The sequence below is a fragment of the Bombina bombina genome, chromosome 5 (assembly GCF_027579735.1).
Source record: "Bombina bombina isolate aBomBom1 chromosome 5, aBomBom1.pri, whole genome shotgun sequence".
Classification (NCBI taxonomy): Eukaryota; Metazoa; Chordata; class Amphibia; order Anura; family Bombinatoridae; genus Bombina; species Bombina bombina.
In genome coordinates, this window is record NC_069503.1 from 941,861,929 (window position 1) to 941,888,188 (window position 26,260).

Consider the following 26,260-nt stretch of genomic DNA (forward strand, 5'->3'; position numbering starts at 1 on the left):
CCTGAAAAACAGCCCCAGACCATTATCCCTCCTCCACCAAACTTTACTGTATTCACTATGCATTCCAGTAAGTAGCAGTTTCCTGGCATCCCCCAGACTCATATTTTTCTATTAGTTTGCCACATAGTGAAGTGTGATTTATCACTCCAGAAAAAACATTCCACTGCTCCAGAGTCCAGTGACAGCATGCTTTACACCAGTCCAGATGGTGCTTGGCATTGCACATGTTGATGTGGGATTTGTGTTGCTTGGTCATGGAGCTCCCGATTCACAATTTCTTTCCTAATATTGTTTCCAGAGCCAGTTTGGTGTTGGCAAATGATGCAACAGATAAAATGTGATTTTTACATACTCAGTGGCCCCGTCCTGTGATTTTGAGTAGTTTACCCCTTTTTGCCTGGGCTGTTGTTTTTCCTAGACACTCATGCACAATAATAACACTTATGGGGCTGAATTATAAAGACCGCTGCTCCATAACTTGTCTGCCTGCTCTGAGGCTGCAGACATCAATCCGCCCAATCCTATACGATAAGGCTGATTGACACCCCCTGCTAGCGGCCGATTGGCCGTGAATCTGCTGGGGGCGGCATTGCACAAGCAGTTCACAAGAACTGCTTGTGCAATGATAAATGCCGACAGAGTATGCTGTAGGAATTTATCGATGTGGGGCGGACATGATATGCTACATTGTATCATGTCCATCCGCACTTTAATAAATCGGCCCCTTAGAGTTGACTGGGGCAGATCTAGTAGGGCAGAAATTTTACAAACTAACTAGACAGTCTTATGACAGCTGTTAAATACAACTCATTGTACTACCAATGTTTGTCTATGAAAATTTCGTGGCTATGCTCTGGCTGAAACAACTGAACTAAACATTTAGGGGCAGATTATGAGTAAAATGCTAACAGTTACAAGCAAACGAAAAGGGGTTTATCGTGGGTGTTATTATTGCATTCATCGGTTTATTGCTCGTATTACATGTTGAATGTAAAAGCAAATGCGTGAGTGCAATCACAATTTATTTTAGAATGATTACCATGTGCTCAGAGCTCTGGTTAACTGTTTCACGAAACAAAAAAATGTCACAAAACACATCAAAAATAAATTACACAGTACAGTTACACTCATAAAAACACTATCTGATAAAAATTATTAAAAACAATTTGCACAAAAAAGATATAAGGACTCAAAGATATGAGCTCCCAGGTGTTAGAAAAAAGGTAGGCAAGAGCTTTAACATAGAGATACATACATATACATGTCTAAAGATGTCTCTGTATGTATATAGTGTTATGCTATGTATGTATAGTAAATATTTGGCATTATAATGTTATGCACATTGCAGACTATGTTCTATGTACTTTTATTATTTATTATTATCAGATATTTGTAGAGCGCCAGCAGATTCCACAGTGCTATAAATATAGGAGGTATACAAGATAACATTTAAGGGATCAAATTGGAAGAGGGCCCTGCCGAGTGCACTCTTGTAGTTGGCTCTTATGAAGGTGACCTACAAACAGCTGGGCTCATAGGCTTACATGCTAAGGGGTTCAAGGGGATAGCAATGGAGTTAGGAAAGGTTAGGGTAGGTTTTATGCATCCCTGAATAGTAGAGTCCTTAGGGAGCACTCAAAGTTTTCAAAACTAGGGGAGAGTCTTATGGAGCGGGGCAGAGAGTTCCACAAGATGGGAGCTAGTCTGGAGAAGTTCTGTAAATGGGAATGTGAGGAGGTAACAAGAGAGGAGAAGAGTAGGAAATCAAGAGCAGAGCGAAGGGGATGAGAGGAAGAGTATTTGAAGACAAGGTCTGAGATGTAGGGTGGAGCAGTGCAGTTGAGGGCTTTGTATGTCAGAGTGAGAATTTTGTGTTTAATCCTGGAGGCAAGAGTAAGACAGTGAAGGGATTGGCAGCGAGGTGCAGCAGATGAAGAGCGATGTGTAAGGAAGATGAGCCTGTCAGAGGCATTCATTATGGATTTTAAAGGAGCTAGGGGGCAGCTAAGGAGACCAGAGAGGATGGAGTTGAAGTAGTCAAGGTGGGAATGGATGAGAGAGTGGTTTAAAACTTAGTTGTATCTTGTGTAAGGAAATGTCTAATTTTAGAGATGTTTTTAAGGTGGAAGCAGCAGGCTTTGGGCAAGGACTGAATGTGAGGAGTGAAATAACCCCAAGACATCGGGCATGCGGGGTAGGGGTAATGATGGAGTTATCGACAGTTATAGAGAAATGGGGGTGGAGATTTTGGAAGAAGGGGCGAAAACAAGCAGCTCAGTTTTGGAGAGATTTAGCTTAAGGTAGTGAGAGGACATCCAAGATGAGATATGAGAAAGACATTTAGTGACACGGGTTAGATTTGGGTGTCATCAGCATACAAATGATATTAAAACTCGTGGGACTTTATTAAGGAACCTAATGATAATGTGTAGATTGAGAAGAGATGGGGACCAAGGACAGAGCCTTGTGGTACCCCAACAGAAAGTAGTAACGTGGCATAGAGCTGTGTCGCAAATGCCGAAGGATTGGAGGTTTTGGAGCAAAAGAGGGTGTTCAACAGTGTCAAAGGCTGCAGATAGATCAAGGAGGATAAGCAAAGAGAAGTGGCCTTTGGATTTTGCTATAAGTATGTTGTTGGTAACCTTAAAAATTGCTGTCTCTGTGAAGTGATGTATTTATGTATAGATATAGGAATAGATATATATTGTACCAAAATACCATCAGATATATGTAGAAATATTTGTTTATGAATAAATAGAACATATTCTGCTATGTGATGAACATTGGAATGTGAAATATTCATATTTTCATGTCGGTTTAGTATACTTGAGAAAATTTGATCAGTTTTGTGCGAGAGTAGGGTGTATTTTTCTACTTTTTTTCCTCCATTGACTTCTATAGGGGAATACCTTAATGCAATTTTAATTATCTTAACTTTGTCTTTTTGCATACATCAGGTTAACGCTACCCGACTCACGCAAAAAACATACTTCTAGCGGAGTAAGCGTAAGCAGTAGCATTAAATACCACTCCACTTGTAATCTGGCCCTTAATAGGGGTGTCTACATACTTTTGGCCATATAATGTGTGTATATATATATATATATATATATATATATATGTATATATATATATATATATATACACACACACACACTAATTGGTTGACAACTAGTATTTGTTTTCCTACCTGTAAGATTCACATTATTGTATTGTATCATATATTTTACATGCCTTGTAACAGACCACACGTGTTCATGCAAATCTGCCAAGGGATCTCTCAATGATTGCACAGCCTTCCGGGACAGGAACACACTTCACACACTATGTATGTTTTATAGGCCTGTTGCCTGTTTATTTCCGGCAGCAAAATAGCACTGTTTAATTCAATAAATAAACAAAACATAAATAAAAGTCCTTGCTCCTCTGAGCTCTTACTAAACAAATTGTAGCTTACTATTATTGGGGCAGTGTGTCTGTTTACCAACAAAATAGCAATATTAGCAACAGTACTAACAATTTACCAGTTTCTTTCAGTTACAGGTTATGCAAACTCCTTGTCCCTCTTTTAAAAGAACCAAACTAGCATTAGGTGAGTAATCACCTTAATACTCACACAGAGACTCAGTGGGAAATGTGAACTGGATTCTCTTCTCTACCTGTTAGTGCAATCCACCCTGCTCTTCTGAAAGCTCCACCTCAAGGAACCCAAAAAACACACAGAACATAATGCAAATAAATAATCAATAGCTTTCCCTGGGATTATATGCTCATGCCACTTCCAGGGTAGAAACTGTGTAAAATTCTGGGTCCTAAGTATACACCATTTACTAACATTCCATACACTTTTTCACAAAATATACATATATATATATATATATATATATATATATATATATATATATATATATATATATATATATATATATATATATATATATATATATATATATATATATATATATATAAGATTCCAAAGATTAAAAACATATGACTTTCCCTTATTATTTTACCTTTGGAAACACTGTGAGTGCAGTTTTTACATTGGAGAATATATATATATACAAATACAATAATGAACAGCAAAAAACTCAGCACTTTACTCTGAATATATTTTTTAAATATAAATGTATTCAGAGGAATATATTTTGCATATGTGTGTGTGTATATATATATCTTAGGTTTACCTTTTGTGTGTGTATTAAATGAAAATATTCACATATCTTAACAAATGCTTTATTACCTATTTGCAACATCAATTTCTACTGAATTAGTAGGACTTCAATTTTTATAAGCCCATCTTAAATACGTTTATAGAGAGATTATCCAGTAAATGAGAGTACCACTAAAGGGAAAGGAATGCTTAGGCAGGTACTTTACATACATTCTGAAACTACAATGGGATATCTGGTACACTATACTTACTGTATGCCATTTACTTCACCTCCCACATTGAATGGATGCCACCCAATCCCTGTATGGGGTACTAAACCACTCCTCTGTTGGTCCTGCTTGCAACAGACTTTTGGAAAGACTGCCCTTTCTAAAGAATACAAGCTGTAATATATAAAAGCTGTTATCACTTAGCAAAACCTGCAGCCATGAGTTTCAAGCTAGCAGTTTTGCTTTCACGGAATGTATGACAGGATAGATTGTTCCCATACAAGGATATACACTCCATTACACAGTGCAAGTTTAACTAGTTCAAGATCCTTCCTTCTAAATATTGAAAGGTAAGACAATAACATGTGTTTTCTCAGTTATGTAATTATAATGTGCCTGTGATAAGATTCCAATTCTTAAAATATGTTTGCTGTGTAATTCACTGGCAGGACACAGTCAGTACATAAGATAAGGCTGTAATAATATTCAATTTTATTTTTAGAAAATATTTCATTGTAATGTTTAACTGAGAATGGTTATGTATATATATGGTTATATCTTTCCTTTTTATTAGGTTGTCTACATAAAAACAATGTACACTTTTTATACTTTTTATTTTAGATTTTAATTTTTTACTGGTCAGAGATTATTTCAATTAAAATATTCCAGCCTAGTGTTTTATTACCACTATGTATTTTTTTTTTTTTTTTTGCAGATTTCATACAGCATTTTAAGCTACAAACGTTGCTTATTGTCGTCCAAACATGATAGAGAAAATACCTATCATCACTGCTTTCCTATTCTCCCTACTCTATGAAACATGTGGTTTAGTGTTACCTAATTCCACAGACTTAGCATCATCATCAGCCAGCAATCATAGCATCATAAAGCTAGATTTAAGTGCTCAGCTGAACTCTGCAAATATCCCTAAGACCAGAAGGAAGCGCTATATTTCTCAGAATGACATGATCGCTATTCTTGAATATCATAATCAAGTGAGAAGCAAAGTCTTTCCACCTGCAGCCAACATGGAGTATATGGTGAGTGGATTTTTATAGCACAAATGCTTTATAAAGATAGATACTTTTAAAAACTAATTTTAGAAAATTAGATTAGAAATTCCTTTTATGAGAATATAATCAGCAACTTCTGTAGATTTTTAGAAACATCAAAGAGTTGTTTAGCTGAAAAACATAGAGGAGACCATGGGGCATATTTGAGCTTGATGCCCCGTGTTTCTGGCGAGCCTGCATGCTCGCCAGAAACAGCAGTTATGAAGCAGCGGTCATAAAGACCGCTGCTCCATAACCTGTCCGCCTGCTCTGTGCAGGCGGACAGACATCGCCGGAAATCGCCCGCGAGTCTGCAGGCGGCGTTGCACCAGCAGCTCTTGTGAGCTGCTGGTGCAATGCTGAATACGGCGAGCGTATTGCTCGCTGTATTCAGCGAGGTCCGCCAGACCTTGATAAATAGGGGCCCATGTCATTAATATTTTGTGGTTTAATCTAATAACCGAATTATAAACCTAATAATCTAATTTCAAACCTACTAAATAATTATTTGGAATTGAAATAATCTATTATGGTATCATTTTATTATCACTTATCATATGACAAATACGTAGGGATTCTGTATATGAGGGCTTCAAATAAACTGAGATAATATGCATAAGCAACCACTTACCTTTAAGAGACATGAACATCAAAATTAAACCTTTATCATTCCGATACAGAAAGACATGTTATTAAAAAAAACTATAACTTTATGAAACATATAGCTCTCAAGACACATGCATGATCCTAAGCATATCTCAGTATGTTGTCATAAAAAGGTGCTTAGTTACAACAAAGGAGACTGAAGAGTAAGAGGTCATTTTGATGACACAAGAGAATTTGAAGTTACATTTTTACTTACATGTCACTTTATAGGAAAAATATGGTCAAAGAGGTTAGTTAAACATACACACAAATATACAGACATATATACACATACACAAACATACACACACACATATATATATATATATATATGCACACATATATACACTCAGACATTTATATATATTTATATATACACACACATATATTCTTATGTGTGTGTGTGGCGTGTATGTATGTATGTATGTATGTATATATATTTATATGTGTGTGCGTGTCTACATATGTGTATACGTGTGTGCATATGTGTGTGTATATGTGTGAATGTTTGTGTGTGTGTATACAATATATGTGTGTGTTTATATGTATGTCATTTTGTCAAATTTAATGCACTGCAAAAAGTAAAATGTCTAAGAGCACAGAAAAAGATTTCGTTGTCATGCAGGTCAGAGAAAGACAAATTCTAGACAAAAGTGTTGCAAAAATGGTTGCTTAAATATTTATGGAACTTGACTGAAATATGAATTGTATTCCATTGTTGGCTGGGGAAAATGTAGCTTATTAAAGTTCCATTCTAAAGATGCTTTAGCATGTGTGAAAAAGAGAGACCTCAAGAGTGTTACAAATCAGCCTAGTTGGCTTATGTGGCTCCTGAGTGTATTTATTTTAATCGTTGTTTCGTGTAAACAAGGAAAACTGTATTTAAAATACTTTGCACTTTTTGTTTTCTTTAATATATTAAACCTGTGTTACAATCTACTTCTATTTATGATGTCATTATAAAATGAAAAAATGTAATTGAGAATGCAAAATTGTTATTGCAGGGGATACATTACCTTGCTGATAAATAATTTAATAGTCATGTATCAGACTGAAATATGCAATAGAGCTTTTGCTTATGAATACCTTTAGCCTGAGTCCACAATTGACCGTTTACTTTTTCTGTGGCTTAAAACTGCGAAAGGACTTATTGAGAATGTTAATAGCCCAGCAGGGATACACACACATACACACACACACACACACACACACACACACATATATATATATATATATATATATATATATATATATATATATATATATATATATATATATATATATATATATATATATATATATACAGTATATAGGGATTGATCACAATCTTGCTCTTGATCTCTGTAGTTTGTACAGTATTGTAGGTGTGTTTTCCTAGTGATCAAAATCATAAAATAATTCTTCTTGAAATCTTTAATTCTTGAAAACAACACAAAATCGTTATATTTGTCCTTAATCATTAATCTATTTATCTTGTAATCTCAAGAGAATAATGACAAACAAAATTGAGATTTCAAGGGTTTATCAATCAGATCACAGGTCGAAGGGCCTGTATGTTGACTGACTCCTCTTAAACCCTTTGCTGCCGGGAATTTCTAAACAAAATGGCCCAAAGTGCTGGAGAATATTTAGCATTTTTGCTATCTCTTCATTTAAACCAAAATAGAGCCTTTGTTTTTTTGTTCATTTGCTTTTAAAAACTATGGCCTAGATTTGGAGTTTGGCGGTAAAAGGGCTGTTAACGCTCCGCAGGCTTTTTTCTGGCCGCACCATAAATTTAACTCTGGTATCGAGAGTTTAAACAAATGCTGCGTTAGGCTCCAAAAAAGGAGCGTAGAGCATTTTTACCGCAAATGCAACTCTCGATACCAGAGTTGCTTACGGACGCGGCCGGCCTCAAAAACGTGCTCGTGCACGATTCTCCCATAGGAAACAATGGGGCTGTTTGAGCTGAAAAAAAACCTAACACCTGCAAAAAAGCAGCGTTCAGCTCCTAACGCAGCCCCATTGTTTCCTATGGGGAAACACTTCCTACGTCTGCACCTAACACTCTAACATGTACCCCGAGTCTAAACACCCCTAACCTTACACTTATTAACCCCTAATCTGCCGCCCCCGCTATCGCTGACCCCTGCATATTTTTTTTAACCCCTAATCTGCCGCTCCGTAAACCGCCGCAACCTACGTTATCCCTATGTACCCCTAATCTGCTGCCCTAACATCGCCGACCCCTATATTATATTTATTAACCCCTAATCTGCCCCCCTCAACGTCGCCGACACCTGCCTACACTTATTAACTCCTAATCTGCCGAGCGGACCTGAGCGCTACTATAATAAAGTTATTAACCCCTAATCCGCCTCACTAACCCTATCATAAATAGTATTAACCCCTAATCTGCCCTCCCTAACATCGCCGACACCTACCTTCAATTATTAACCCCTAATCTGCCGAGCGGAGCTCACCGCTACTCTAATAAATGTATTAACCCCTAAAGCTAAGTCTAACCCTAATACTAACACCCCCCTAAGTTAAATATAATTTACATCTAACGAAATAAATTAACTCTTATTAAATAACTTATTCCTATTTAAAGCTAAATACTTACCTGTAAAATAAATCCTAATATAGCTACAATATAAATTATAATTATATTATAGCTATTTTAGGATTAATATTTATTTTACAGGCAACTTTTTAATTATTTTAACCAGGTACAATAGCTATTAAATAGTTAAGAACTATTTAATAGTTACCTAGTTAAAATAATAACAAATTTACCTGTAAAATAAATCCTAACCTAAGATATAATTAAACCTAACACTACCCTATCAATAAATTAATTAAATAAACTACCTACAATTACCTACAATTAACCTAACACTACACTATCAATAAATTAATTAAACACAATTGCTAAAAAAAAATACAATTAAATAAACTAGCTAAAGTACAAAAAATAAAAAAGAACTAAGTTACAAAAAATAATAAAATATTTACAAACATAAGAAAAATATTACAACAATTTTAAACTAATTACACCTACTCTAAGCCCCCTAATAAAATAACAAAGACCCCCAAAATAAAAAATTGAGCTCGCATTCTATTGGCTTTTCCGATCAGCCAATAGAATGCGAGCTCAATCTGATTGGCTGATTGGATCAGCCAATCGGATTGAACTTGATTCTGATTGGCTGATTCCATCAGCCAATCAGAAAATTCCTACCTTAATTCCGATTGGCTGATAGAATCCTATCAGCCAATCGGAATTCGAGGGACGCCATCTTGGATGACGTCCCTTAAAGGAACCGTCATTCGTCGGGAGACAACGGAAGAAGAGGATGGATCCGCGTCGCCTGCTTCAAGATGGACCCGCTCCGCACCGGATGGAAGAAGATTGAAGATGCCGCTTGGAGAAGATGTTTGCCGGTCCGGATGTCCTCTTCTTGCCGGATAGGAGGAAGACTTTGGAGCCTCTTCTGGACCTCTTCAGCACCGGATGATGGATCGCCAACCCCCGCTTGGGTTGGATGAAGATGTTGGAGCCAGGACGGATCGGTGAACCTGGTATGGTGAAGACAAGGTAGGAAGATCTTCAGGGGCTTAGTGTTAGGTTTATTTAAGGGGGGGTTTGGGTTAGATTAGGGGTATGTGGGTGGTGGGTTGTAATGTTGGGGGGGGGTATTGTATTTATTCTTTTACAGGCAAAAGAGCTGAAATTCTTGGGGCATGCCCCGCAAAGGGCCCTGTTCAGGGCTGGTAAGGTAAAAGAGCTTGTAACTTTTTTAATTTAGAATAGGGTAGGGAATTTTTATTTTGGGGGTCTTTGTTATTTTATTAGGGGGCTTAGAGTAGGTGTAATTAGTTTAAAATTGTTGTAATATTTTTCTTATGTTTGTAAATATTTTATTATTTTTTGTAACTTAGTTCTTTTTTATTTTTTGTACTTTAGCTAGTTTATTTAATTGTATTTTTTTTTAGCAATTGTGTTTAATTAATTTATTGATAGTGTAGTGTTAGGTTAATTGTAGGTAATTGTAGGTAGTTTATTTAATTAATTTATTGATAGGGTAGTGTTAGGTTTAATTATATCTTAGGTTAGGATTTATTTTACAGGTAAATTTGTTATTATTTTAACTAGGTAACTATTAAATAGTTCTTAACTATTTAATAGCTATTGTACCTGGTTAAAATAATTAAAAAGTTGCCTGTAAAATAAATATTAATCCTAAAATAGCTATAATATAATTATAATTTATATTGTAGCTATATTAGGATTTATTTTACAGGTAAGTATTTAGCTTTAAATAGGAATCATTTATTTAATAAGAGTTAATTAATTTCGTTAGATGTAAATTATATTTAACTTAGGGGGGTGTTAGTGTTAGGGTTAGACTTAGCTTTAGGGGTTAATCAATTTATTAGAATAGCGGTGAGCTCCGGTCGTCAGATTAGGGGTTAATAATTGAAGGTAGGTGTCGGCGATGTTAGGGAGGGCAGATTAGGGGTTAATACTATTTATGATAGGGTTAGTGAGGCGGGTTAGGGGTTAATAACTTTATTATAGTAGCGCTCAGGTCCGCTCGGCAGATTAGGGGTTAATAAGTGTAGGCAGGTGTCGGCGACGTTGAGGGGGGCAGATTAGGGGTTAATAAATATAATATAGGGGTCGGCGGTGTTAGGGGTAGCAGATTAGGGGTACATAGGGATAACGTAGGTGGCGGTGCTTTGCGGTCGGAAGATTAGGGGTTATTTATTTTAAGTAGCTGGCGGCGACGTTGTGGGGGGCAGGTTAGGGGTTAATAAATGTAATACAGGGGTCGGCGGGGTTAGGGGCAGCAGATTAGGGGTACATAAGTATAACGTAGGTGGCGGTCGGCAGATTAGGGGTTAAAAATTTAAATCGAGTGGCGGCGATGTGGGGGGAGCTCGGTTTAGGGGTACATAGGTAGTTTATGGGTGTTAGTGTACTTTAGGGTACAGTAGTTAAGAGCTTTTTGAACCGGCGTTAGCCAGAAAGCTCTTAACTCCTGCTATTTTCAGGCGGCTGGAGTTTTGTCGTTAGAGCTCTAACGCTCACTTCAGAAACGACTCTAAATACCGGCGTTAGAAAGATCCCATTGAAAAGATAGGATACGCAAATGGCGTAGGGGGATCTGCGGTGTGGAAAAGTCGCGGCTGAAAAGTGAGCGTTAGACCCTTTAATCAATGACTCCAAATACCAGGGGGCGCCCAAAACCAGCGTTAGGAGCCTCTAACGCTGGTTTTGACGGCTACCGCCGAACTCCAAATCTAGGCCTATATTTTTAAGGTAGCCAACCCATGATATTTTTATAGGCCCATTTTAGTATATTTGATGCCAGTATTTGGCCGCCAAATACAATCATATAATTTTTTTTAACTTTGGCTTTCTCACTGAAATTCTTTACACACAACTACTACAGTCCTAAGACAAAAGCTTCTCTAGGGTGCCCTTTCTATAGAAATAGCAGACATGCATGGCTTTGAAATTATTTTTTGGCTATTAGAAGGCCGCTTATTGCAGCTGCGCACCACACTTCTGAAATTCCCGGCAATGAAGGGGTTAATCAGTTAGCTTGTAAGGTTACTTTTTTTATCTAGTGCAGATATTAACCTCCCACTCTCTTATCCTTGCCTGATCCCTCCCAAACACTTCTCTTCCCTCTCCCCAACAGTCTGCCAGTAACAAATAACTTTTTTTTGGTTGGTTTATTTTTCTTTTCTGTAGTGTAGTGGCCCCCCTTCCCCTTCAAGATCACTTGTTACTATTGCATAGGGACTACCCTTCCCCCTCCAGCTGATTTTGTGCCATAGTGTAGGACCTCATCCCTCCCTGCCCCCTTCTCCCCTGGGCCAATCCCCTTGCCTCCCTCCTTCCCTCCCATTACCCCCACTCAATACCCATGTTGATTGATACACTCGTTGTAACAATCTGATCAGTCTTCATATAGGAAGGGAGCACAATCGTTGCTTCCTTACCATTTGAAGGCAGATGTCTTCTGCCCCCAGCTGCAGTCCCTCACTGTTTAAGCTGACGTCAACGCGAAGCTGGGCAAAGTATAGTTTAAGATATAAAAGTGAGAAGCAGTTGTTACAGCCTACTCTAAATATACTGCAGGTGGTGAAAATATGTGTTTTCTTGTAAATTTACCAAATTTCTCTGTATATTGTATACTTACATTCGCCTAGATTTAGAGTTCTGCGTTAGCCGTCAAAAGCAGCGTTAAGGGGTCCTATCGCTGCTTTTGGCTGCCCGCAGGTATTTAGAGTCAGGTAGGTAAATGTGTACCGCTCACTTTCAAGCCGTGACTTTTCCATAACGCAGATCCCCTTACACCAATTGCGTATCCTGTCTTTTCAATGGGATCTTCCTAACGCTGGTATTTAGAGTCTGGGCTGAAGTGAGCGTTACAACTCTACCGACAAGACTCCTACCGCCCATGGAAAGGCTGTAGTTAAGAGCTTTCTGGGCTAACGCCGGTTTATAAAGCTCTTATCTACACCCATAAACTACCTATGTACCCCAAAACCGAGGTCCCCCCACATCGCCGCCACTATAATAAATATTTTTAACCCCTAATCTGCCGACCGCACATCGCCGCCACCTACATTATCCCTATGAACCCCTAATCTGCTGCCCCTAACATCACCGACACCTACATAATATTTATTAACCCCTAATCTGCCTCCCCCAACGTCACCGCTAATTTACCTACACTTATTAACCCCTAATCTGCCGACCGGACCTCAACGCTACTATAATAAATGTATTAACCGCTAACATCGCCGCAACCTAACTTCAAGTATTAACCCCTAATCTGCCAACTGGACGTCGCCGCTACTCTAATAAATGTATTAACCCCTAAAGCTAAGTCTAACCCTAACCCTAACACCCCCTAAATTAAATATAATTTTAATCTAACGAAATAAATTAAATCTTATTAACTAAAGTATTCCTATTTAAAATGAAATACTTACCTGTAAAATAAACCCTAATATAGCTACAATATAACAAATAATTATATTGTAGCTATTTTAGGATTTATATTTATTTTACAGGCAACTTTGTATTTATTTTAACTAGGTACAATAGCTATTAAATAGTTATTAACTATTTAATAGCTACCGAGTTAAAATAATTACAAAATTACCTGTAAAATAAATCCTAACCTGAGTTACAATTAAACCTAACACTACACTATCAATAAATTAATTAAATAAATTACCTACAATTACATACAATTAAATAAACTAAACTAAATTACAAAAACAAACAAATACTAAATTACAAAAAATAAAAATAGATTACAAGAATATTAGGCTAATTACACCTACTCTAAGCCCCCTAATAAAATAAAAAAGACCCCCAAAATAATAAAGGTCCCTACCCTATTCTAATTTAAAAAGTAACCATCTCTTTTACCAGCTCTTAAAAGGGCTTTTTGCGGGGCATGCCCCTAAGTAATCAGCTCTTTTGCCTGTAAAAAAAAATACAACCCCCCGGCAGAAGTCTTCATCCTATCCGGGCAGAAGAGGCCATCCGGACCAGCAGACATCTTCATCCAAGCGGCATCTTCTATCTTCATCCATCCGGAGCGGAGCGGAGCCATCTTCTTCCAGCCGACGCGGATCCATCCTCTTCAACCGACGCCTACTCGCCGAATGAAGGTTCCTTTAAATGACGTTATCCAAGATGGTGTCCCTCGAATTCTGATTGGCTGATAGGATTCTATCAGCCAATCGGAATTAAGGTAGGAAAAATCTGATTAGCTGATTAAATTAGCCAATCAGATTTTTCCTACCTTAATTCCGATTGGCTGATTCAAGTTCAATCCAATTGGCTGATCCAATCAGCCAATCAGATTGAGCTCGCATTCTATTGGCTGTTCCGATCAGCCAATAGAATGCAAGCTCAATCTGATTGGCTGATTGGATTTTTCCTACCTTAATTCCTATTGGCTGATAGAATCCTATCAGCCAATTGGAATTCGAGGGACGCCATCTTGGATGACGTCATTTAAAGGAACCTTCATTCAGCCAGTAGGCGTCGGTTGAAGAGAATGGATCCGCGTCGGCTGGAAGAAGATGGCTCCGCTCCGGATGGATGAAGATAGAAGATGCCGCTTGGATGGAGATGTCTGCCGATCCGGATGTCCTCTTCTGCCCGGATAGGATGAAGACTTCTGCCGCTCCGGATATCCTCTTTTGGTCCATCGGTGCCCGGCTGGGTGAAGATGACTCAAGGTAGGGAGATCTTCAGGGGGGTAGTGTTAGGTTTATTTAAGGGGGGATTGGGTTAGAGTAGGGGTATGTGGGTGGTGGGTTTTAATGTTGGGGGGGTTGTATTTTTTTTACAGGCAAAAGAGCTGATTACTTAGGGGCATGTCCCGCAAAAAACCCTTTTAAGGGCTGGTAAAAGAGCTGATTACTTTTTAATTTAGAATAGGGTAGGGACTTTCCATGCTGTCCTAACTGCGCTGGGCTTTAGAGCCGTTGGGACAGCATGGAACGTCCTAGCCGTTTCACTGTCCTTAAGTGATAGAAGCTTCCTAAATGAGATCATGGGCTGGAGGGCATGCCTAGCATTATCGGCACTCCCCCCTGACATGATCTCATGATTGAAATCCCACTATCACATTAACGATCTAGTGATTTCATTTTTTACTTATTTGTTTACATCAGAACTTTGTTACAATGTAGACAAATAAGTCCCAGCAGGAAGGGGTTAATAATAATAATAATTATAATTCCTCTAACACATTTTAGCTTTCTTAAAATGGAGCCATCTTAGTATATAATAGTGAAAATAGGAAATATTGTCAATGCCAGTGTGTCTGTCCCCAGTTTTTTGAGAGTTTTATTTCATTCAGTGGTTTATTTCTGATTAAATATCACAAGAGGGGGGAATTTCCGGGCAGCGGCCATGTTCAGTCGCATAGCTGTATGCTGCTGCAGCCTTTCCTTGAAAATCACAGAAATTCACATCTTAGCTCATCGATCCATTTAATATTTCACTGGAACTGAATTGTGAATTAGACTCTGCGTCTACTGAATACAATTATGTAAGCATAACTGCTGGCATCGGCGCCTGGAGCCATTTTACAATCTTGGCCTACCCTTGGTCCTGTCGTTACGCAGCACTCAATGTGCTTTACAGATATACATTTCTAAAACTACAAGCTGATTGTCCCCTAAAGCAGATCAAGCTAACATGGAGCCTTCCTGCTTGCTAAAAGAAATCAGCCGTCTGCTTTCACAGTATCAAGAGGTCTTCTCGGAAGCACTCTGTGTCCCAGATCATACTCCCACAGCAAATCCCACCTCTCTAACTGCACCGGAGAGTAGTCAGTACGTTGACGGAGTAATGAGTACACCTAGGAGAAAACTAGCTTTCACTCAGACAGCCACACGAACGGACCTAACGCTCTTACCAAATGAGGGGGGTATACCAGAGGTATATAGCTTCGCAGAGCCCCGAGGTTCTCTTACAACATTTACCTAAAGTCATGCTGGAGCTGTTGAGCTCTTGGAAATCGTAGCTGAGGCTCCCATATGGATGGTCAGTGCAGAAGCTCAGCTGTGCCAAGTCACGATCCAGAGGACGGCCCTTAGGTGGGCTGGGCTCTTCAGTGCCTGATTCAGTTCCAGACACTTGGGATCAGAGAGACGCTTCTGCCATGCATCTGTGCTTTCAATCGCTTTTGGCACCGTTCTCTGTCAGTGACCTGAGTGTGCTGACTTCCTCAAAGCCGAAACTCCTAACTGTGCCAGTTAACCAAAGGTGGATTGAACACAAACACTTATCAGGTTTAACATCTCTGTTGGCTGTATTGAAATCGCAGCAATACGCATTGTGTGCACGACAATGACCGGGGGATTATGCGTTCTGCACGGCCTCTACCTGGCCCATCAAGACAGGAGTGGGATGATAAGTTTCTTGCTGCAAACATATGGCCACAGTGGGTATGTTAGAGATGCCAACCGATCTTGTGGTCACCAAATATGTGGACTCATTGAGCATAAGTCACCCTTTCTATAACTGTCCACTATAGACTCTAACTATAGCTTAATGACGGCAATTGTGCCTGATGTATGGGACAAAGAGTTGAACTTCTTGTTGCTTGTGCTATATTATAATTACAGGCAGGATTATTTTGATCATTAGCTGTTGGAACTCTAATAGTTGTTTATGTTTAAACTCTAGCTTGTTTGTATTTACCTATATGCTCTGCTACTGAATTTAGCAACAGATACTAGTTTAGAAGATCCCACTTCCTATAATTCATTGGGCTTGAGAAAATTTACTAAATATCTCTGCGATTGTACTGAGATCCCCTCCTCTCCTGACCTATGCTAGTATCTACTAGAAACCATACATGTAGGTCTATTAGTTCTACTAACTCTTTCCTATTACTACATAACTATTAAAAACTTAGACAAAACAAATACATTTACTCTTCTGCTAGTATGATATCTTTACATGAGAGTGCTCTTTATTTAAAGTGATTAAACACTTCTGCCCTTCATCAAGAAGCAGTACAAACTTCAATATTTATCTCACTATATGAAGGAGGGTAGGAATACACAGCTGGGAACTTGTATATATTTTATGTTTTACATTGAATGCTTACATTAGAATTGTACTTTGCCACCTAGTTAACTACCTGTATGGCCATAGTTTTAGCACATAGCAATGTTGGTATAGGTATTCTACTTCGATGTTATCCTAGACAATGATCTGTGGGTCTTGTTTCTGGGTGTTGGGGGGGGCGCCGCCTGCGGCCGGGGCGGTGTGTCCTGACACTGAGCGCAGCCCGAAGACCTTCTTATATTTAGTTGTTTAATACTCTACCTAGGTAACTACGTTAGTCTCCACTAAATTATAGCGTTTTCTTAATAAGGATTGTGCTCACCCTAATCTATAGCTTTAAGACAATTTACACATGAGGGCTTCATGGTTCATAGGTTTGACACTTTACTGACGATGCTACTTTGCCACATAGGTGGGGTGAGTGGGCTAAGGAGGTGAATTAATACAGCTTTACCCGGACATAAGCTAAAAAAGGGGACTTCTTCATACAATCTTCATGTTGCTATACGGGTTCCTTGCACTCAACATGTTCTATGTATAAATTATATTTGTGTGACCATGCCAACTTTGCCCTTCAAGCCTCAGCATTCTTAAATTCTTAATTTCCATCATTCAATTGGCTGTAGCTTCATAACTAGTTGATTCTCAAATCATCGCCAAATGATCTAACCTTGCCCAAAAATTTAAAGATAATCCATTCTCTTCCACTTTCTATGATGGGACTTCACTATAATCTACATAATCCTAGTCCTAAATTACCCCCCTTGGCTCCTCTAACTACCGCTTTAATTTTTTAATAAGGTGTTCTTGGACGAGCTACTGCTCTTTATGGAAAGAGTCCCCTTTATTATTGTTATTCTTTACATCTTAATAGGGGATAGTCAGACATGTGTATGTATATAAAAATTATTCTATTAACATTATGTCTTCATTCTAAGCTTAGTCACCGCCCATATAGTCTGACTATGAGGTCTTAACTTTAACGCTTACATATGACTTTACCAAATTGATGACAAAAAAAGAAAAAAGAGGTTCTCATGTAGAGATCTAAAAGTGGTCTCTCCAATAGAAATACCCCCCTATCTATGTTTATGAGTTTATAACTGAGGTCCATGAGTGGCCTCTTGTGACATTTAGGGAGCACATAGAATATTAGGCACTTTTTTAAATACTATGCTTTTGACTCTTCTTGCTAGAAATGTATCATTTTGTTATCTGGACTTATACTGTTTAACCCTTTGAGTGCTAAACACTTTCCCACCTGGATGCTAAGCTGTTTTAATTTTGTTTTTTGTTGTTTTAAATATTTTTTTTAGCTTTTTTTTTAGATCCCCAAGACTTACACTGTTGGAAAGGTTGGGCGATTACCTTTCCAACAATGGGTCTTAGGGGTCTGTAGCTGCTTAGATGCCTGCGATACAGGCTTCTAAGCAGTATGCCCCCTACTCCTATACTTAACATTGTTTATTTTAAATAAAGTTGCGCAGTGACGTCATCACGTCATTGTGTGTGATTTCACTGCGCATAACGTGAAGTCCCGATCGCTGGGGTAGGAGCGGGTGGGAGCCCCCAGATCTCCCTCAAGGTGGGAGAGAGCTAGCGACGGCTCTGAGCCGTCATTAGCACCAGAGTGGGAAACTCTGCGATGGCTCAGAGCTGTCGTTAGCACTCAAGGGGTTAATCCCTGCATTGCATATTATTATGTTTCATTTTTCATATCTTCTGTATGCCTTCTTCAGAACCTCAATAAAGAAATAAAAAAAATATCACAAGAAGATCTTAAATATGATGTCAACTACATTTTAACTAAATTCTACATCAAATAAATTGCTAAGCAAATGATTGATTTCTGTATTAAAACAATAAAAAAAAGTATTATAGTTATGCCAATAGAAGAATATTCTGCCCCCCAAACTAAAACTTTTCTAAACTGCCATTGCTGAGGAATACAGCTACTGCAAAATATACAGCTCCTGCTCTGTATTCTACACTTTAAACTGAAGTGTTCAATAGCGATTGTCAAGAAGAAAACAATGTCTGTGCGCTCTGCTTCTGTCATAGGCTGTTATAAAACTTTAACTCCAAGCGGGTGGCGCCCAGTGTGAAGATGCAGAACTTCACTAACCAGCACTTGGTGGTGAGACCGCGTTTTTGAAAAAGCAACCCCCATAGAAAGACCAGAGTCGAACAGGGTGGGTTGCTGGTTATTATGGGGTTAAAGAGAGCTATAGGCGCAAGAGGAAAAACAATAGCATGCAGAGTAGTAAACCAGCGCTACTGAATCTGTTGGCGCTCTACAAAAAAATGATAATAATAACCATGAAAATGTAGTTTTACTCTGCAGTGTAATGTCCTTTTAATAGTGTGTAGTTATGCTAATAGGTGACGTGTGCAATTACTCTGTTGTGGCCCAAAACATATTATATATAGATATACCCATATAGATATGTGTGTATGTCTCTTTAAGAGATTTAAACAGTAACATTATTGCTATAGTGGACATATGTGTTTGTTGGGTTATCAATTTTGCTAATTTATATTAGTGTAAAAGTGCTTATTATAAACATTCCGGTCATAATTTCAATGTGCATAGATTAATTACATCTTTAAATAGAAACATATTTCATTGTTTTAGTGTTAGCATTTTTCTCTGTATGTGCATGTGAAGCATAGCCAGTGGGAATCTGTATCATGTCAGCAATTAACAGATTGAGTCATTACCAAATGGTACAATCATCTTAGGCTCTCTGAGCAATTGCTGCGTTTGAAATGCTGGTGCATGTTGCATACTTAAATACGATCTACTATGATTACGGCCAACGGACGAAACGCGTAAGTCAAGGCTTATGCTCTACCATGAATTTTTAACCTGTTGGAATAAAGAACCCTTTTTTAACATTTCCGGGAGTTGAGATCCGAATCTTTTCTTTTGCATACTTAAATACACTTTTAGAACAGCTATAGCTTTAATTAGAAGCATTTTTGCAAATACTTGTTTATTACAAATATGTTTCTATTAAAAACTGAAATTCACCCAAGTGGATTCAAATTTTGGCTGGAATATCCCTTTAACTTTAATGAGTAAGTAGCCTTTGTATCAGTTTAGTGATATAATTTCCTAACGCATACAATATAAAGGGGGTAGTATCAGGTGATTTTCCCCTCCACAAAGCCATTCACAAAACCATAATTATATTTAAAAGCTTTTTACGGTATTGGAGATAAATGAAAATGTGTTGTCTGTGGTTTCTGAAGTCCTTTTAATAAAGTGGAATTAAATAAGTGAAAACTGGCCCTGTATGTGAGTTGTTCAAGGGACGTGAAACCCCAATGTTTTCTTTCAGGATTCAAATAGAATTTTTTTTTTTTTTTTAAAAATCCAATTTACTTCTATTTACTTGCTTCCTTCTCATGTTGTTCTTTGTTGAAGAGATATCTTGATAGGTAGCATCTGGAGAACTACATGACAGGAAATTGTGCTGCCATCTAGTGCTCATGCTAATGTATAACATTGTAGCAAAACAGCTATCATATAGTGCTACAGGCACGAGCACTCTTCTCAGTTTCCTGCTTTTCAACAAGAAAACAGACAATTTGGTAATAGAAGTATACTTAAATGTAGGTTATAATGTATCATGAAAGAAAAATTTGAGGTTTTATGTCACTTTAAATATTGAGAATTTGGATTGCGATTGGAAAAACAGAAAGACATTTTTATTTGACCAAAAGTGCTGTCAATAAACAATGAAATTGGCTGACTGTGATTTCATTGACATTGAAAATCTTTTCTTAGCAACTATTAAAATGAGATAATTATCAAATGATTGTGGTCATTCCCCTTTAATGAGCATTTTAGTTTTGTATTAAAATGTCCCTTTAACAAGCCGATCTCAGCATGACTATGTATGTTGTGCATCACCCCTGTTTAAAAACATTTCAGATATTTTAAACACAGTCAGAATCTCAACTACACTAGTAACAATGAAAATATTTGTGTAGCATGATAAATATAATATTATTTAATATCGTTCATTAAGAAATATTCACTAAGTAATAATACACTTTTTTTGTTGCATTGGTTACATACAACAGAAGAAAAGTTAATCAGATAACTATCCCACTTTTATGAGTACACTTTATTTTCTTGGACATAAGAAAATAAACATGATCATCTAACTGTTTAAAAGGGCCACAATACAGGGGAAGTTTATAAGTGACGCGCTAATGATATCGAGGGACGCAATAAGCAGTGTTGGTAGACCGTGCTAACATTAGTGTGCAACTTAATATTACAAGTCCATGGTAATTCAGATCTACCAAAAAAGGTTTAGTGTGGACAGCATCGCTGTAGCGCGCCCTTTACTTTCAATGGATATCGCAACAACGAAAGCCCAAATGCTAGAAGAATTAGCATGGCGTCTTGAGGTCTGACAAAAAGTCTAAGGGTTAAAAAAAAATCACAAACCACATGTAAAATAAATAAGTATAAATTATTATGCATATATATTTACTTTTTTAAACTAAAAAATATATCATTTATATTGATAAAAAGGGTTAAAAAGAAATATGTACATACAGCAAGCGCCAACAAAGTCAGGTTTTCTTCAAAGCAATTAGTCAAATTTATTGACGTTTCGGGGAACAAAACTCCCCTTCTTCAGAACACAAATAACACACACAAACCGTGCTTAAATAGAGTGAAACACAAACAGGTACCTCCTTCTTCCTCTCAAAAAAGGCAGCAAACTGACATAATTTCCGGTTTGGGTTAATGTGACCCTGGAAGTTTACAACATCCACTTCTGGGTTATAATAATCTTTATACGCACAACAATTGTGAACAAAAAGGGGATCACTAGTGTCTCCAGTGGCCCCGTGTATAAAAACAACTCACCATTAATAAACCTAGTTCTACATCGTATGTTGAAGCACAATTTACAATGTAACTCGTTCCATATATTTCTTATATGACGAATAGTGTGTGCAGTGCTTCACTATACGTGTTTACTTATACCGGAAGTTGCGTCACTTCCGGTTGCACCAGAACTCTACCATTGTGACGTCACTTCGGTGACAAGCCTAAACCATAGCGATGTCAGACGACAATTAGAACAGCCAGTAAGAATATACCAACAAACATTACGTGGTCAACCATTTTAACATGTCAAAAAAATGGACAATACAACAGTAAGTTACTGCTCAGAGGATCGGCAGCAGGGTTACATCTCTTAATCCAAGTATATAATTCTTCTTACAAGAGGGGATTTAGTGCATGTCTATCTATATACATCATTCTTTGTTACAGATAGTAATCAATATGTCACATTAACACCCATCATTATAGTAATTTTATTGACAACGGTGCATACCTTATAATACCATTTCACTGTCATGTGTTAGAGTCACCTATAAGGGTAGGGAACTCAATACTGGTTTAGGGGGTACCATGGCGATAGCGCAAATTATCTCTAATCCACGTCATCACCCATACCATAGACAATGGCTGGTGTGGTATCCCTCGACCCCACAGATAGATTTAAGAAGCAGTTAGAGGTGACGCAACTTCCGGTATAAGTAAACATGTATAGTTAAGCACTGCACACACTGCGTCATATAAGAAATATATGGAACGAGGTACATTGTAAATTGTGCTTTAACATACAATGTATAACTAGGTTTATTAATGGTGAGTTGTTTTAATACCTTTGGGCCACTGGAGACACTAGTGATCCCCTTTTTGTTCACCATTGTTGTACGTATAAAGATTATTATAACCCGGAAGTGGATGTTGTAAACTTCCAGGGTCACATTAACCCAAACCGTAAATTATGTCAGTTTGGCGCCTTTTTTGACAGGAAGAAGGAGGTACCTGTTTGTGTTTCACTCTATTTAAGCACGGTTTGTGTGTGTTATTTATGTTCTGAAGAAGGGGAATTATTGCACCAACAAAATTTAAAGAAAACGAAAAATTAGTGACGGAATTTGTCAGTATTTATTTGTTTCCTTTAAATTGATTTATAAGGCTTAATAATTACCTTAACGTACTCTGGAGAGCACACTAAACTGATTCTCTACTTGCCAGTTCCCTGGCCGCGCTAACAGAAGGCTTAGCAAACTCGGCACCCTGGATCTGCACTGACTTTAGTGCAGGCCCTGGGAGCCGAACTGCTAAGCTTCCTGTTAACACGGCCAGAGCTCTGGCAAGAAGAGGATCAGGTTAGGTTAAGTATTTAGCTTCAACTTTTCACCTGTAGCTTCAAAACATTCACAATTGTTTTAATTAAATCGAATGTAAATGTTAAACAAAAATTCGATTTGTGTTTCGTTTTAAATTAAATGAAAACCGAATAGTGCAGGAAACGAATATGCAGGAAAAAATATATTTCCTCAGATATTCGTAATGAAAATTTCATCCGAAAGAATTTTTCCCTACTGCACATGTCTAATTTTTATATAAGACCAGATTAGAACTGCACACCATGTAGTTTAAAGCATCTGCCAGGGTGCAACGTCAAAAAAGAATATCCATTGTGCAAAAAAAGACAGCACTCACTGGTCTTCTATTTAAATAAAATTTTACTTTTAATGATACAAAAGATTAGGGGTAAACATGGGGTAAACATGACGTTTCGATGCCTAACTGGCATCTTTATCAAATGTCCCAAAGATAAGTAAGATGGTTCCTAAGAGGTTACATCAGCTATGTGATGTTCCAATGTGAGCATAAAGATTCTGGCTTTCTTTTCTCACACACATGTTTATTGATTGAAGTGTCATGTGTCAGTCCCAGCAATGTTTCACTCTAACCGCATGGCTAATTACCATATCAGTGCGTAGTTCCATATCCTCCGCCCTCCATTGATGCGACTAGCCAATCTCGTGGCTCTGTAGAACTCGAACGTCATCATGCACGCCCACCAGTTACGCCTTGCATGCGATCGGGGCCTATAAGAATATGGACCTTGTGAAGAATGAGCGTTCCATATGATTCTGGAATAACGATGCCGTATTCAGAGAACATAAGTCTCATTGGGTCTCAGTTGATTTTCGTGCATGTTCGATCCTCACGTTCCATGTCATGGGCGGAGTATGTGTCAGCATTATGTGGTAAGATAGATTACCAGTAACAGGCTCATAACTGGTATAGTAATATCATGTGGGGTGGTGGACCCTCTCATACTGCTTTGTAAATCCACTCAGCATCCAGTAGTATGAAAGCCAGAAAGAAAAATGCATAGAAAAAAAAACGAAAAAACAGAAAAAGGAAAAAGTTAAGAACATAGTTGGAGCTGTATCCATTAAAAAGTCCCATATTATATGTTAATAGCAAAAGGAGGATAGCATATTATAGATGCTGGAACAGAATATAAGGAACCTTACTTATCCAATAAAAGGTCCAAAATCTAGTTTAATGTTAAGTCCTTTTGGGGACACAATGTCCAGCATATAAATCCATCTGGACTCCAGTTGCAGCAACATTCTAGCTCGATCTCCCCCTCTTCTGGATGCAGGCAAATGATCAATGATCATGCAGCGTAAACTTGATATGTTGTGTTTATGTGTGGCAAAGTGTCGAGCCACAGGAAGATCAGATGTCCCTTGTTTCAATGCCTTTCTAATGAAGCATCTGTGGTTAGCCATACGATCCTTGAACGGGGTGGTCGTTTACCCCACATAAAATAAGGCACAAGGACAAATCAATATATAAATGACAAAGGAGCTGTTGCAATTCAAACAATGGCGGATAGTGTATATTTTATTCTTATGCGGATGCTGAAAAGAGTCCCTGTCTGCATGGAATTGCAATTAACACATTCCCCACATTTATAACATCCATTCTTCCGTGATTGAAGCCATGTATCAGCTTGATTGGGACCTTTATGGTCCATTTTGACAAGTAATCTACCTTACCACATAATGCTGACACATACTCCGCCCATGACAAGGAACGTGAGGATTGAACATGCACGAAAATCATCTGAGACCCAATGAGGTTTATATTCGCTGAATACGGCATCGTTATGCCAGAATCATATGGAACGCTCATTCTTCACAAGGTTATGGAACGCTCATTCTTCACAAGGTCCTGATCGCATGCAAGCGTAACTGGTGGGCATGCATGATGACGTTCGAGTTCTACAGAGCCACGAGATTGGCTAGTCACATCAATGGAGGGTGGAGGATATGGAACTACGCACTGATATGGTAATTAGCCATGCTCTTAGAGTGAAACATTGCTGGGACTGACACATGACACTTTAACCAATCAACATGTGTGTGGGTGTGATGGACCGCTCTCACTGCGGCATGAATAGGATCAGAAACAGCTGATAGCAGCCTCTTTGTCAAATCGGTAATCACTATAAAGAGAGAAAAGAAAGCCAGAATCTTTATGTTCACATTGGAACATCACATAGCTGACGTAACCTCTTAGGAACCATCTTACTTATCTTTGGGACATTTGATAAGATGCCAGTTAGGCATCGAAACGTCATGTTTACCCCTACTTTTTAATATTTTGTATCATTAAAAGTTAAATTTAATTTAAATAGAAAAAAAATTCAAAATTATTGGAACGACTAGTCTATAATCGGCTAACTCAATTTCTCACAACTAACTCCTTACTTGATCCACTACAATCTGGTTTCCGCCCTAAACACTCAACAGAAACTGCTCTTGCTAAAGTAACAAATGACCTGTTATCAGCTAAAGCAAAAGGCCATTACTCCTTACTAATTCTTCTTGACCTATCCACAGCTTTTGATACAGTTGACCATCCTCTCCTCCTAAAAATACTACATTCATTTGGCATCCAAGACACAGCCCTCTCCTGGTTTGCATCATATCTTTCAAACCGCTCGTTTTCAGTTTCCTTTAACAACATATCTTGTGATCCTATGCCTCTCTCAGTTGGAGTACCGCAAGGCTCTGTCTTGGGTCCCTTGCTTTTCTCTCTTTATACATCCTGCCTTGCAAAACTTATAGCCTCCTTTGGATTCCAGTACCACCTATATGCTGATGATACCCAAATCTATCTTTCCTCTCCTGATATCTCTCACTCTTTACTCAACCAGATTTCTGACTGCCTCTCTGCAATTTTCTCTTGGATGTCTTCACACTACCTCCAACTCAATCTGTCCAAAATTGAGCTGCTTCTTATCCCCCCCTCTTCGAGACATCCGACACCTGACATTTCTCTGATGGTTGGAGACTCTATTCTCAACACCTCACCCCAGTTCCGTTGCCTTGGGGTCACACTAGACTCAGAACTCACATTCAACCCACATATACAAACACTTACCAAATCCTGCCATTCACACCTACGCAACATTTCCAGAATTCATCCCTTCCTTACTCAAAAAACTACAAAAATACTTATTCATTCCCTCATCCTGTTACGCATTGATTATTGCAATCTACTCTTAATTGGCCTTCCAAAACACAGCCTCTCCTCCCTCCAATCTATTATGATGCTTCTGCTAGACTCATCCACCTATGTCGACGATCTACATCAGCTGCTCCGCTCTGCCAGTCTCTACACTGGCTCCCCATACACTCCAGAATACAA

General features: G+C 38.2%; 1 protein-coding gene across 1 annotated transcript in view; it reads left to right on the forward strand.

The window, feature by feature from the left end:
* The first annotated feature begins 4,510 nt into the window (after positions 1 to 4,510).
* PI15 (peptidase inhibitor 15) overlaps positions 4,511 to 26,260 on the forward strand; it is a 96,537-nt gene continuing 74,787 nt past the window's right edge. The window contains exons 1-2 of the mRNA XM_053715140.1: positions 4,511 to 4,733; positions 5,099 to 5,423. Of these exons, the coding sequence (XP_053571115.1) occupies positions 5,148 to 5,423 (276 nt within the window). The 5' untranslated portion in view covers positions 4,511 to 4,733; positions 5,099 to 5,147. The remainder of the gene's footprint in view (positions 4,734 to 5,098; positions 5,424 to 26,260) is intronic.